We start from the raw sequence: 15,268 nt of genomic DNA, 5'->3' as shown, positions 1-15,268 counted from the left end.
CTCAATAAATGATACTGAAAACACACAACTTCCTTAGTCACTTAGAATTCAAAAAAACAGAAAAATGTAGTATTTCTTTTTTCACACAAAGCTCTTTTTTAAAATGGCTGACATTTAACAAGCACTTGCAGCAACTTTCATAGGATAGAACTTGATATCATCTAAGCCACTGGTTAGAAAACAAGATACAGTATAGCAGAAAAACCAAACAAACATTAATTTTATAGGCTACTAGTTAGATTTGCTGACAAGAAACAAGAAATCTCTCAAAGCTATAGGTCCCCATTTTTAATGCAGCATAAATAAGTTAAATATATACATCTGATCTCTATTGACTTTAACTTATCTTACCCTAAGATAAGGTCCTATTTCCATATGTAAAAATAAAATGTAATATGATCCCAACTTAACAAGAAACAAAAATATTACCTATACACAATGCCAAGAATTATTCTCATACAGTAATAGATGCTTTGGGTGCAATCCCACAACAACTGAATTACCATTTGAGCACTATTGGCAAATTCACTATCAGTCAATTGCAAAAGGCAGCTTTACTTGGAACAACTTACATCATATGATGAGATTTGTAACACCATCAAACATCCACCCCTCCCTATCCCAGGTGCTTGGGAAGGACTTGATAGGTGGACAAAAATGCCAGATCCAATCTGTGTGACGAACCATAATAATGTCTATACACACACTAGATACATTTAGATTTCTGAATGAAATTCACCCCAAATCATGCAATTAGCATTCCTTTGACTTCAATAATGCCTCAGATCACTCATTAACAAAAGTTGTTCAGAATGAAATACTGATATATATTTTTTATTCTGAACTAGCCGATAACTTGCCGTTGCCTGGGTATTTATTTATAGGGGGAGAAATGTAATTTCTAATGTTGGATTTTCCTTCTTACCAGAGGCAGCCCCCTTGTGGAGTACTGTGAAGCTGTTACCATGGCAACTCCATTGCACTGTACTGTACTGTAGAAGCCATTTTAAGGCACAACAGGCTGTAGGTTAACATAACACTCCCCCCAAGGGGCGTTAGGGATGTCTTACCCCCACAGTATTTGTTTCCAGAGAATAAGTTATCTGTGTACCAAGTTTGGTTGAAATTGCTCGAGGCGTTCCAGAGTTATGCTGAAAGATACACACACTCACACAGAGTTTTATTTTTCTTTCCTTTGCATCATAATATGAAGAAAATCTAAAAAAAAAAAAAGCTCTAAGATGAACCAAGTTTGTCTTCTATTTTTCTAGGGAGTGAAACAATTTGAACAGGGAGAGAACCGTAAATTTAATTATTCTGTAAATCATATTTATTTGTTTGTTTTTATTCACATATAAAACTTAAAGAACGCTCATCAGACCACCCACAGAGCAACTCGTCATACATTTAATATCAATATGTTTTTTTTAAAAAAACAACAACAACAGCAGATGTCACCAATTATAGCAATTTCTCAAAATATGTACCTTCATTTATAAGAAAACGAGAAGCTAAAAATATAGAAATACTTAATTTTCTACTTGATTTCCCGTTTGATAATTAACATTTTGAAACCGATGTGCATCCTCTCAGTTCAAAACTTTGTGCTCATGTCAATGCAAAATATCATTGTGGGGGACATAATTACTATATAATAGCAGTCTTCACCGCATCTTGCCAGAAACTACTCATAAGGGCCAGATTTCCACACAGATAGATCTGTGAAAAACGCAATGATATTTTGATCATCCTATCAAGAACAACAAACATCCAAAGCATGTTTCAAAGCAACCTTTCATCTTTTTTTTTCTAAAACAATTTTTCTGGTCAGTTAATTATATTTATTGCGATTTTTTAATTGCCAAAATGTTTTTTAACACTGTTGAAACCTTTCCCCCCCCCAAAAAAAGACGAGGAAACAATTTTACCTTGCGGATTCCTCTGCTCAGTTCCTCTCCGTAGTTTGTCCCTAGGATCTCAAACAGAACATTGGGGTTTCCTCCATTTTCTGCAAACTCCAGATCTCCTGTCAAGCCATTCACTCCACCCTTAAAAACAAGAGAGAGAAAACTTTCAGAGGTTTAAAAGGTAAAGGTTCCCCTCACATATATGTGCTAGTTGTTCCTGACTCTAGAGGGCAGTGCTCATCTCTGTTTCAAAGCCAAAGAACCAGCGTTGTCTGAAGACATCTCCGTGGTCATGTGGCCAGCATGATTAAATGCCGAAGGCGCACAAAATGCTGTTACCTTCCCACCAAAGGTGGTCTCTATTTTTCTATTTGCAATTTTACCTGCTTTCGAACTGCTAGGTTGGCAGAAGCTGGGACAGGACGGGAGCTCAACCTGTTACGCAGCACGAGGGATTCGAACCACCAAACTGCCGATCTTACTGATCAATAGGTTCAGCGTGTTAGCCACTGAGCCACTGCGTCCCTTAGGTATATTCAGAGGTGTACTTCATTTCAAATATAGCTTCCTGCCCATATGAACTTTACTCACAACAAAATATAGACGTTCAACATTCATTATTCAAAATGTTTTATGCATCTGTGAACTCTTAATAAGTACAAAAAAGTACAATAACAACTTGGAAGAAATTTTAAACAGTTGCAATGATTTTAATATATTGGCTATTCCTTTCATCTACTTCTTTACGCTTCCTTTAAAAAAAATCCTGTGCAAACATTTACAAAGGTATCTAATATATATACACTGTGTGTGTGTGTGTGTTTGTGTGTGTGTGTGTGTGTATGTGTGTGGTGTGTGTGTGTGTTGAGTGCTGGCTTTGTTTCAGTAAGTGGATTGATTGGCTGTGTGGTTGTATCATGATTGGTAGATTGGTGCTGGCTGTGTGTATATTGCTGTTTCATGTTGTAACAGCCTGGGTGGTGGGTGTAGGGAGGAGTAGGGAGGAGCTTCCGACAATGGCAGTCGCCTCTTGAAGCTCTGGAACGTCAAGGAAAGAGGCTGTATCCGGCCCTCGTTCCATCTGAGGGCCGGGAGTCAGACAGCATAACCACCCTGGCCCATTTTGGACCCATTTGGGTCCGCCAGGGTGGGTCGGGAGGTTGGAGAGAAGATGGTGTGTGGAGTGGGGGAGAGAAGCCGGCAGCGGAAATGGCGGCGTTGCAGCAGCAGCAGCAGCAGCAGCTGCCGGCAGCAGCAGCGTTGGAGAGTATTGGAGAGAGTGGGAGGAAAGAGGACTGTGGAGGCTGTGAATGTGAGGCTGTGAAGCTGAGAGGCTGAGAGGCCTCGGGAGAGAGGCTATAGCTGCGGTGACGCCGGGAAGGGAAGAGAATTGTTGGAATGTTGGAAGGAGAGAGGCTGGTGAGCAAATGCTGGAAGGAGAGAAGCAAGTGAGCAGACACTGGAAGGAGAAGGAGAAAGGCTGGTGAGGCTGGTGAGCAACGTTGGAAGGAGAGACGGAAGAAGAAGCTGGAAGGAGAGAGGCTGGTTAGCAGAGAGGATTGGAAGGAGAGAAGGAGAGATTGGAGATTGGAAGGAGAGAGAGAGAAAAAGAAGGAGTTGGAAGGAGAGAAGCTGATGACTGGAGAGAAAGAGGCTGCGACTGCGGCTGCAGCGACGCTGGAAGGATGCTGGAAGGAGAGAGGCTGGCACCAACAGCAGCAGCCGCTGAAACAGCTGACATGGATGCCAGGAACATCATTAGGACATTGGGTGAGACCCACCAACATCTGGATTTTGGGTGGGGGTCATGAGAGAGCAGGATTGGAATGGAGGTTGGGGGCGGCTGGGAGCGGCCTGGAACACCGGGGGCCACCGGAAGCCCTATATCAGGGCCATGGGTAGGCCACAGGGATGTCTAGGCCAAGACCATCTGCCCCCAAGAACATCGTCCCCCTCCCAATTGGGAACCCCATTCCTTAAGAACTCTAGATTACTTTCTACAAACTCTCTCTATGAACTCCCACCCATCTAGGATCATCTAGGCTGTTACCACCCTTTGGACCATCTCTCCACCACCCAGACCACCACTTGGACATTCGATTACTCTTCCCCCCCTTTTTTTTGACTGACCACTCACCATCCACAGCACCTTGACCCCATCGTGTTTTTAAGATCTTTTAAGATTATTTATTCGAGGCTAGACTTGCTCCACCTGCAGGAGTCCCCCCTCTCGCAGGCATGGCCCTTGTCGCTTGTAAGGGCCCGCCTTGATGACGGGTTTATAGACCCCGAGAGGTGGAAGAAACGGAAGCTTAGGGGTTTTTTAAATAAATGTTTTTTATCCTTTTTAGGGGGTTCCAGGGAGGGTTTTAGGGTGGGGGGGGGAAATCTGGCCAGGAGGGGGACCAGTGCCAGGCGAACAGGTGAGTCTAGGAGGGAAGTGAGTGTGGTGGAGGGGGGGAGGGGAAAGAACATTCCAATAGAGGGTTGTCTTATTACATCGGTCGCGGGGAGGAGGGGATGCGAGGACAGGAGAAGACCACAACGTCGGTTGGGAGACCGTGGTTGTTGGTTACACCCGGTCGTTTGTACCAACCCCCGCAATCTAGGTGGTCAGGAACTACAGAGCCAGGGCCTGCGGCTGATGCTCTGCAATGCAAGGTCCGTGACCAACAAGGCCCCCCTCATTAATGAGCTGATCTCAGAGGGGGAGCTGGACCTTGCAGGGATAACGGAGACCTGGTTGGGCCACGAGGGTGGTTTACCCCTCGTGGAAATGTGCCCACCGGGTTTCCGTGCATTCCATCAGCCTCGGGCCCTGGGTAAGGGTGGTGGGGTGGCGGTAGTTATACGGGAATGTCTAGAGCCGAGGGAGTTCACTGTACCTCAGATACCCGGATGTGAGTCCCTTGGTGTGAAATGGGGTGCAGGGAGGCAGTGGGGCTTGCTGATTGTATACTTGGCTCCTCGCTATGCGTCAGCAGCCCTGCCCGAGCTCCTCGAGCTGATCTCAGAGACGGCAGTTGAGACCCCCAAGCTTGTGGTTATGGGGGATTTCAACTTGCCGTCGACGGGGGAAGCATCCGAGGTAGCTCGGGAGTTCATGGTTTCCATGACAGCCATGGACCTGACCCAATTAATTCAGGACCCCACACACGAAGGTGGCCACATTCTGGACCTTGTTTTTGTATCTGAACAGTGGACGAGTGATCTGGGAAGAGGGGACCATTACCCCCCTGTCATGGTCAGATCACTCATGTCTCCGGCTGGACTTCCCTGGCGCTACCCCCCACCGCGAGGAGGTGGAACCAAACTGTCCAAGTTGGTACTGCCCCAGGCGCCTGATGGAACCGGATAGATTCCAGACGGAGCTTGGGCCATTCCTGGGATAGGGCGGCCGCTGGGGCCCTGGACCGAGTTGCGCCTTTGCGGCCTCTCCTGCGGCGACGACCCACCCGGGCTCCTTGGTTTACTGAGGACCTGAGGGTGATGAAGCGCCATAGGAGACGCCTAGAGGGCAGGTGGAGGTCCTCACGCTCCGAATCTGACCGAACACAGGTAAGAGCCTATTCACGGACTTACCTTGTGGCATTAAGAGTGGCCAAACGCAGACATTGCGCCACTCTTATTGCGTCCGCCGATAACTGCCCTGCCGCCCTGTTTCGGGTGACCCGCTCTCTCTTATCACAGAGGACGCGGGAAGCCCCTTTACAGGGCAGAGCAGAGGAGTTTGGGGAATATCTGCAGGACAAAATCGCTCAGATCCGGAGCGGATGGGCCCCCTTCAGTGGACCAGAGGAGCCGCCAACAGTGAGTCTTGTGAGACCATTCTGGGAGGAGTTTGAGTTCTGTTGCCCCCGAGGATTTGGATAGGTTGCGTGGACGGCTGCGACCGACCACATGTTTAATGGTTGGTACTGGCATCCTGGGAAGTGACACAAGGCTGGCTACTGGGCTTGGTGAATGCCTCTTTGAGTGAGTGGTCCTTGCCTGCCGCCTTGAAAGAGGCCTTCCCTTGACCCGATGGAGCTAGCTAATTATCGTCCAGTCTCCAACCTTCCCTTTTTGGCGAAGGTTGTAGAGAATGTGGTGGCACAGCAGTTTCCACGACACCTTGAGGAATCCGAATATCTAGACCCACGCCAGTCCGGCTTCCGGCCCGGACACAGCACGGAGACGGCCTTGGTCGCGTTGGTCGATGATCTCTGGAGGGCCAGAGATAGGGGTTGTTCCTCTATCCTGGTCCTATTAGATCTCTCGGCGGCTTTTGATACCATCGACCATAGTATCCTATTGCGCTGGCTGGGGGGGATGGGAGTTGGAGGCACCGTTCTGCGGTGGTTCGGCTCCTACCTCTCTGACCGGACGCAATGTGTGTTGGCAGGGGGGCAGAGGTCGACCCTGAGGTCACTCACTTGTGGGGTGCCTCAGGGGTCGGTCCTCTCGACCCTCCTGTTCAATGCATATGTGAAGCCGCTGGGGGAGATCATCCGTGATTTTGGGGTGGAGTATCATCTGTACGCTGATGATACGCAGCTGTACATTTCCACCCCAGACCACCCCAACGAGGCTGTCGAGGTGATGACCCGGTGTTTGGAAGCCGTCGGGGTCTGGATGGGGGACAACAGACTCAAGCTCAACCCCTCCAAGACCGAGTAGCTGTGGCTACCGGCACCCCGGTTCAGTCAGTTGATTCCATCACTGACCATAGGGGGCAAGCAATTGCCCCCTGTGGAGCGGGCGCGCAATTTGGGCGTCCTCCTAGATGCCCGGCTGTCAATGGATGACCATGTGGCAGCCGTGGCAAGGGGGCATTCCACCAGGTTCGCCTGGTGTGCCAATTGCGCCCCCTACTGGACCGGGATGCCCTACGCACGGTCACTCATGCACTGGTGACGTCTCGGCTGGACTACTGCAATGCCCTCTACATGGGGCTTCCCTTGGGACGCGCTCAAAGACTGCAGCTAGTCCAGAACGCAGCCGCGCGGGCTATTATGGGGAGTACTAGGTACTCCCATGTAACACCGCTCCTGCGCGAGCTGCACTGGCTGCCTGTGGTCTTTCGAGTGCGTTTCAAGGTGTTAATTACCATCTTTAAAGCGCTCCATGGCTCAGGACCTAGGTACTTGCGGGATCGCATCCTACCACACACTTCCCTGCGACCGATTCGCTCTCACAGGGAAGGACTCCTCCGGGTGCCGTCCACTAAGCAATGCCAACGGGCGGCGCCTAGGAGTAGAGCCTTCTCTGTGATGGGCCCAACCCTCTGGAATGACCTCCCCCCGATATCAGAACCACCACCGACTTCCGCTCCTTTCGACAAAAACTGAAGACTCACCTGTTCCGTTTAGCCGGCCTGGCCCATTTATAGTTTTATTCTACCTCCTGGCAGATATTTTAATTGGGTATTTTTAGGGTATTTAAATATTGCTTTTAACTACTTTACTTCAGATATGTACAGTTTCTTATTGCCTCCTCTCTGTGTTTGTATTTTCTATTTATTGATGTGTTTTTATCTGACTGTACACCGCCCCGAGTCCCTTTGGGGAGAGGGGGCGGTATAAAAATCTAAATAAAAGTAAAGTAAAGTAAAAAGGGTGGTGCTCGTTTGTTGATTAGGGCTGGTTTCCAGATGTCTGGTAGGCGGGAGATATCGTCACGTTTATTCATGTTGTGGGGGTGTTTCTCTATTTCGATAGCTTCCATAATTATTCTCTTGTTGAAGTGGTTAGTTTTGGAGATTAATTTGGTTTGGTATACATACATATATATGTATGTACGTATGTATGTATGTATATATCAGTGGTGGGTTTCAAAATGTTTTAGAACCTATTCTGTAGGTGTGGCCTGTTTTGTGGAAGTGGCTCGGCGGTCATGTGACCAGGTGGGCGTGACCAACTTGGAAAATGTGGTGAAACTGACTTAACGACGCTCTTGCTTAGCAACAAAATTTTGGGCTCAATTGTGGTCATAAGTTCTTTTTCTTTTTCTTCTTTCTTTCTTTCTTTCTTTCTTTCTTTCTTTCTTTCTTTCTTTCTTTCATCTCTCTCACCTACTTTCTTTTTCTTTCTTTTCTTTCTTTTCTTTCTTTTCTTTCTTTTCTTTCTTTTCTTTCTTTTCTTTCTTTTCTTTCTTTTCTTTCTTTTCTTTCTTTTCTTTCTATTCTTTCTTTTCTTTCTTTTCTTCATTCCTTCCTTCCTTCCTCTTTCTCTCTCTTTCTCTCTCTGTCTCTCTCTCTCTCTCTGTCTGTCTGTGTGTCGGTCTGTCTGTCATTCTCTCTGTGTGTCTATCTGCCTCTGTCTGTCTCTCTCTGTATCTCTCTGTCTCTCTCTCCTCCCTCCCCCATCTGTCACTCTGTGCTTGTGTGTGTGTCTGTCTCTCACTCACTCTCTGTGTGTGTGTCTCTCTCTGTGTCTCCCCTCCCTTCCTCTCTCTGTCACTCTGTGTGGGTGTGTGGGTGTGTGTCTGTCTCTCACTCACTCCCTCACTTAATTACTCACTGTGTGTGTCTCTCTCTGTGTGTGTCTCTGTCTATCTGTCTGTCTGTCTCCCCCTCCCTCCCCCTCTCTGTCTCTTTGTCTCTCTGTGTATGTCTGTCTGTCTCTCTCTAATTCCCTCCCTCCCTCCCTCCCTCTCTCTCTCTCTGAGCCTCTCTCTGTCTGTCTGACTGTCTCTCTCTCTCTCTCTCTCACACACACACAGAGAGAAACACATACTCTGGTCACTTTGTGTTCCAATCACAGGTTAAAAATACCTGGCAGCTGTGTTTTTCTCTTCGGGGACAGGTCCTCTTCGGAAGGACGAGGCACCGCTGGTCACTCTCCCATTCCTCGTCTTCCAGCTGTGGATCCACGCCATGGAAAACATAGGTGCACGCACGCCCTGAACAATTACAGCCCGGAGCAGGACCAAAGCCCCTCTCCCAACTGTTTCCCACCATTACGAAGTCTCCGAAGCTGTAATTTATGGGGTGTGCACACGCACCTATGTTTTCTATGGCATGGAGCTGCGGCAAGGCTCTGTGCAGCTGGCGATGAGTCGGGAGGCCTCCGGGAAGACAAGAAATGCGAAGGGGACCCCTCCCCCAGTGGATGGGCTTTGGACCAGAGGAGCCTCGTCCTTCTTTTTAACCAGGTGGCTGTCAGAGAGAAGAGGACAGCGCATGCCCTTGGGCTTGTGCAGAGCCGAATCCTCACTTCCTGTTCTTCAGCTGCTGCACAAGCCCACGTGGCATGCGCTGCCCTCTAGGATGAGGCTCTGCTGGTCCAGAGCCCATCCGTGGGGGAAGGGGTTCGTCAACTTCCTGAATAGGCTCCGGACCAGCGGAGCCTCATCCTTCTTTTTAACCAGGCTGTCAAGAGAGAAGTGGGCAGCGCACGCCACATGGGCTTGTGCAGCAGCCAAAGAACAGGAGGCAAGGATTCGGCTGTTGCACAAGCCCACGGGCAAGCCCTGTCCTCTTCTCTCTGACAGCCGCCTGGTGGGACAGTGCGGCGGTGGGACTTTTGCCTTCACTGGCAGCCGCTTCTTGCCATTGCCGCCATGCCAGAAAGAAGCCAGTCTTTGGAAAGAACCTCCCCCTCCAGAGAGCCCATATTGGGAGATAAAAGGGGGTGGGCTGGTTTGAATGCAGACAAGCGGGCAGTTTGGGGCCAGCACCTCCTTCACTAATTCAGCCAGGCAGAGAAAGAAAGGAGGCTTGTGATAAAGCACCCCTGCCTCCAAGGGTGAAGGGGAGCACCTTTGCCCTCGACTATTGCATGCCTCCTTTCTCCACCCGCCCGAACTAGCAAAGAAGGCGGGCCACTAAACTGCCCAGTCGCCCGCATTCAAACCAGCCTGCCTCCTCTCTTTCGACATGGGCTCTCTGGAGGGGGATGGAAGGCAAAAAGCAAGACCTGTTTCTCTTACCTCGCTGTGCAGTTCCGGAACACGTTCGGGCAATGGGGAGGGGCTTTCTCACATGCCTTTGGAGAATGAAAGAAGGCATGTGAGAAAGTCCCCCCACTGCCCAAATGTTTGAATGAAGGAGGCTGCAGGCTTGTTTGCCCTCGGCTATACAATCTCTTTTCATTTTCTGCTACCTGAATGAGTGAATGAGGCAGACAGAGAATGAAAGGAGATCGCATCGGGTGGGGGGAGCGAGCCAAGCGTTCCAACTGGTTCTAAATGGCACGGTAGATTTGTGGAACCTCTTCTACCGAACCGGTTAAAACCGGCAGGAACCCACCCCTGGTATGTATGTATGTATGCATGCAATTTCTATAGCCGCCGCTCTCAATCAATGATTCTAGGCAGCTTACATCCAAATGCTAACTTTCCAGTACTCAAGCTGATCAGTCGTGTGTAACGCAGGCAATTGTTGAAGCCTCTACAGAAAACAACATTTGATTAAGTTGATGAAAGGATCACATTTTATGAATATTAAAAATATGAATATTTTGCCAGGCAGGTAGAAAGATTCACAGGCTAGCTGTAAGGGCAGCTTGTATTTGGAAAGGGAATAATTTAAAAAGGTTTGTAGCACCAACCTTTGCACTAGAAATGCCAACTATTTAAATGTGTTCCACGTGGTATAAAGGAGACTATTGAACAGTCTTTGAGCAGACTGTAAAAAGTAGTTTAGAAAAAAAAATGGTCTTCCTAAAATGGCCTAGTATTTTTCTAAAAGAAGAGAACCTCAAGAAAAATATTGCATAAAGCAATTGTGTTCATTTGCTTGTATTCTCTATCAGTACAAGTAGTCTTCCACTTACGAAACTTCTTTTAGTAGATCATTCTATCATCTATCTATCTATCTATCTATCTATCTATCTATCTATCTATCATCTATCTATCTATCTATCATCTATCTATCTATCTATCTATCTATCTATCTATCTATCTATCATCTATCATCTATCTATCTATCTATCTATCTATCTATCTATCTATCTAGCTATCATCTATCTATCTATCTATCTATCTATCTATCTATCTATCTATCTACCTACCTACCTACCTACCTACCTACCTACCTACCTACCTACCCACCCACCCACCCACCTACCTATCTATCTATCTCCCTCTACCTACCTACCTACCTACCTACCTACCTACCTACCTACCTACCTATCTACCTACTCTCTCTCTCTCCCCCTACTTACCTACTGTATTTCTCTCTCTTTCTCTTCCTCTTTATCCCTCTATCTACCTACCTACTTTAAAAAAAAAGCCTCTTCAAAACCTTGGTGTGTCTTATACTCTGAAAAATATGGTATATCATTTTCACCATTTTTCCGTAATTCTAACTGGAATCCATCAATGTATTTTGGGTTTTAAAACTGCTTATTTTCATTATTCAAGCTTCTGACAATTTTCCCATTATTCAGTAAAGACATTTCAAGAAATGGTGACCAGGGCAATTGTGGGAAATAATAGTGGTGCCATTCCATTTGCAATCTATGTAAATTATTAAACAAGGCTGATACAAAGAATACACTCTAAAGAAAAATGATGCCACCTTGTTGTATATAACTGCCCTCTAGGTTTTCTCAGTCACATTTATCTCAGTTCTTGACAAAAAGCAAGTCTTTCCCCCCACCCCATGTGCCCTATGGAAAAGAAAGCTGTAGATGCTGTTTTCCCTTGATTTCAAGAATGATCCATAGAGCTAAAGTCCTGCATCCCAATTTCTGGCGGTGATGGATCAAGTTGATTTATGAAATAGGAGACACAAAAGTTCATTTTTATCCTAGCGAATTAAATCTTCAGGCTGGAAAAATCAAGTTTTGGATTCTAGATGCACTGTGTTTTAACAGGGCTGGGAGGCGCAATGCCAGGGGTTGTGGCCCAGTGGTGGGATTCAATTTTTTTTACTACCGGTTCTGTGGGTGTTGCTTGGTGGGTGTGGTGTGGCTTAGTGGGCGAGGCTTGGTGGGCATGGCAGGGGAAGGATACTGCAAAATCCCCATTTTCTCCGATCAGCTGGAACTTGGGAGGCAGACGGGGGTGGGGCCAGTCAGAGGTGGTATTTACCGGTTCTCCGAACTACTCAAAATGTGTGCTACCAGTTCTCCAGAACTGGTCAGAACCTTCTGAATACCACCTCTGGTGTGGCCATGGTGGGTGTGACACAGGACTTGCATTGGGGTGGCCAAGTGCTAAGACAGGACTTCCCTGAGACCCTCCCTCCCTGTCATTAGAACTTCCTTCCTACCTACCTACCTTCCTACCATCCCACCCCTACTTTTTCCTTTTCTCTTCATTCTCCTTTCTTCTTCCTTCCCCTCTTTCCTTATTTTTCCTTCCTTGCTCTCTTCCCATCTTTCCTTTTTTCTTTGTCTTTCCTCTTTCCCTTTCTCCTTCCCTATCCCTTCATGCATGCTCAAATGCAAAAGGGGAAACATTTCTTCTTTTGTTTTGTTTTTAGCTTGCTTTCATAGCCCTCTGCCAGAGCAAACGGAGCTCAAGGGGTTTGGTGTCCCATTTTTGGCCATGACAGCCTCCTGCAGCCCTCTGCCAGAGAAAATGGAGCTTCCCTCCGATCTCCATTTTCACCAGCAGAAGCATCGCGGGTTGGTCCTTTGCTGTTTCCAGGCCAGCCCCATGGGCCAGATCTAAGCACCCCGTAGGCTCGATGAAGCCCGCTGGCCTTGAGTTTGACACCCCTGATTTAGATGTTTATAAGAAATACTGTTCAACTACAAACTTTATACAGGCAGTCCTTGACTTATAACCATTCATTTAGCAACCACTCAAAGTTACAACAGCACAAAGAAAAGTATCTTACAATCAGTCCTCAGACTTACAATTGCCATATGATCAAAATTCAGGCACTTGGCAACTGGCATTTACCGTATTTACGATGGTTGCGGCATCCCTGGGTCATGTGATTGCGATTTGTGACTTTCCCACCAGGCTTCCAACAAATAAAAGTCAATGGGGAAGCTGTATTTGCTTAATGACCGGACAATTTGCCTAACAGCTGCAGCGATTCACTTAACAACCAAGGCAAAAAAGTCATAAAATCAGGCACAAGTCAATTCCTTTGCTTAGCAACAGAAATTCTGGTCCCAATTGCAGTCATAAATCAAGGACTGCAGGTAGTTGTCAGCTTACAACAGTTCATTTAGTGACTGTTCAAAGTTACAGCAGCACTGAAACAAAGGTGACTTCTGACCATTTTGCACACTTACGACCATTGCAGCGTCGCCATGGTCATGGGATTTACATTCGGATGCTTGACAACAGACTCATATTTATGACGGGTGCAGTGTCCCCGACTCGTGTGATCTCCTTTTGCAACCATCGGACAAGCAAAGTCAGGGGTGTCCAAACTTGGGAACTTTAAGACTTGTGGACTTCAACTCCCAGAATTCCCCAGCCAGCATGGGAGTTGAAGTCCACAAGTCTTAAAGTTCCCAAGTTTGGACACCCCTGAGCAAAGTCCATGAAGAAGCCAGATTCATTTAGCAACTGTGTCATTAATTTAAGAACTGCAGTGTCCCGAAGGTGCCTTTTTTCAGGAGGCAACGGGACTTTCTTGTTTTTTTTGTTTTGAAGATGTTTAGCTTCTCATCCAGGAAGCTTCTTCAGCTCTGACAGGATAGTGGGGAATGGAAGGATTTATATTCCTTGCAGACAGCTGTTCATTTGCATCAGTGGTGGGTTCGGAATGTTTTTTTGCCGAACCGGTAGTGATTTGGCGGCCTGGGTCACTGGAACCGGCAGCAATCGAGGCCTGCCATGCCCCCAAACCAATTCCCTGGCCGGCACTTTCAGTGGCGCCATCTTCTTTTTCAGTTCTGCGCATGTGCAGACAATTTTAGTTGCGTTGCGCATGCACACGCAGCGCACATCAAACGTGCACACGAGCGAAGTGGCAGTAGTGCCTGCCGGAACCACCCCTGATTTGCATCCTTTTAGAGGGACACTGGGTGTCCAAAATGCATTTGGACACCCAGAATTTGAGATGGAAAACTGATTGCATATTTAAACATATATACACTGGCCGCGAATGAATGTTTCCCCTTCAGAAGGGCAAGGGGGTTTCCTAGAAACCTTTGCCACCGTTAAAACCCCCAATTTGCAGTCCAAATCAATTATCCTTCAAATTGCTTAAATCATACTTCATTTCCATCCCCGAGCGCTGCAATTACTGAATTGTAATTGCTTATCTAGGGGCACTGTGGCTGTAGTGGCATGTTTCCATTTTATTTTCATGGTTCCAGATTGTACCTTAGTCAGTCATACCATCTAACCATGTGGAAATTACAGGTTCTCGTTGCTAAATAGCTATATGAATATTAAACATGGGTGATCTCTCCGTGATTTGCAATTTTTACTGTGGCAGGCCAAAGACCCAGAAGAAAAGATGGCTGCAGGCCTGACAGCAGCCTGGTAGTTTCTACCAGCGAGGAATTAAAAACAAAACAAGAAATTTAGCAGAATTTAACAGCTAGAGTCACCTATATGTGCTTTGCTTCCTAGAGAGGGGAACAGGTCATGGCCAAGCCTGCAGACTTTTTATCTGTCAAACGCAGAGGGGAAATTAGCCTCAGAAATATCCGCAGGCCTGAACCTTCAGACACTCCAATTGTTATTTATGCGGGTACAGGTGCTGTGTGTTTCTGACAAACTAAAAAATTGAAGGAAAAGCATTAAAAACCCAAAGCCCAGAGGTAATAGTCTGAAACCAGAAAAGAGATTAGAAATTGATTATTCCCACTTAGAGGTTATAAGGAAAGCGAAGGCTAGAACTGGCACAAATCTTTATTTCTGAACTTTTAGGCAAGTGAAGCTCCAGCCTTAAGAGCTGGTTTTATCTATCAAGCACAATTTAGGCCCCTGGAGTAATTTAAGAAGCAAAATCATTGAAGATTTATTGTTTTGATAAATGGTCGATGGACAGACAGACAAACACCACAATCCAATTTTTGTGATATTCTGAAAACATTTTCATTAGTATTGACTATAATGGAACTTATCTGGATAATATGTTTTCATAAAAATCAATGTCTTTCTAATCTTTACCAAATCTTGCTAGATATATACACGTAATAGAAATTGGGGGGGAAATGACCATGTTAGGAGTACAAAAAGTAGAATACGGATTATCTGAAGAGAGCAAATAATGCTTTGGATACTGTGGGCAAGACAAATCACAGTGGTTTTTCATATTTGGATAGCAAGCGTTAGCCTTCAAAAGGTGCAAGAATCAATGAAGAAATCCCGCAGCCTTCAAAATGGTTGAGGTCACCTTCTACTCAATAGAGAAATAAGGAATAAATATCACAGCCTAAAAGAAAGAAGAAAGAAGGAAAGGGAGACAGCTCTCAAGCTGTGGCAATTTCATCCCACTCCTCCTCTAATTGAAGAGT

At 46.5% G+C, this 15,268-nt stretch overlaps 1 protein-coding gene across 2 annotated transcripts in view; it reads right to left on the bottom strand.

Annotated features, from left to right (window-relative positions):
• Positions 1 to 15,268, bottom strand: part of GRID2 (glutamate ionotropic receptor delta type subunit 2) — a gene marked incomplete at its 5' end in the record, with an annotated part of 1,118,477 nt that overhangs the window by 331,351 nt on the left and 771,858 nt on the right. For both annotated transcript variants that reach the window (XM_081960469.1, XM_081960470.1), the window contains one exon: positions 1,929 to 2,048. In XM_081960469.1, the coding sequence (XP_081816595.1) occupies positions 1,929 to 2,048 (120 nt within the window). The remainder of the gene's footprint in view (positions 1 to 1,928; positions 2,049 to 15,268) is intronic.

The sequence above is a fragment of the Natrix helvetica genome (assembly GCF_964273705.1).
Source record: "Natrix helvetica genome assembly, chromosome: 7".
Lineage (NCBI taxonomy): Eukaryota > Metazoa > Chordata > Lepidosauria > Squamata > Natricidae > Natrix > Natrix helvetica.
Note: the sequence above shows the minus strand (reverse complement) of the source record. Positions and strands in the feature narration are given on the sequence as shown.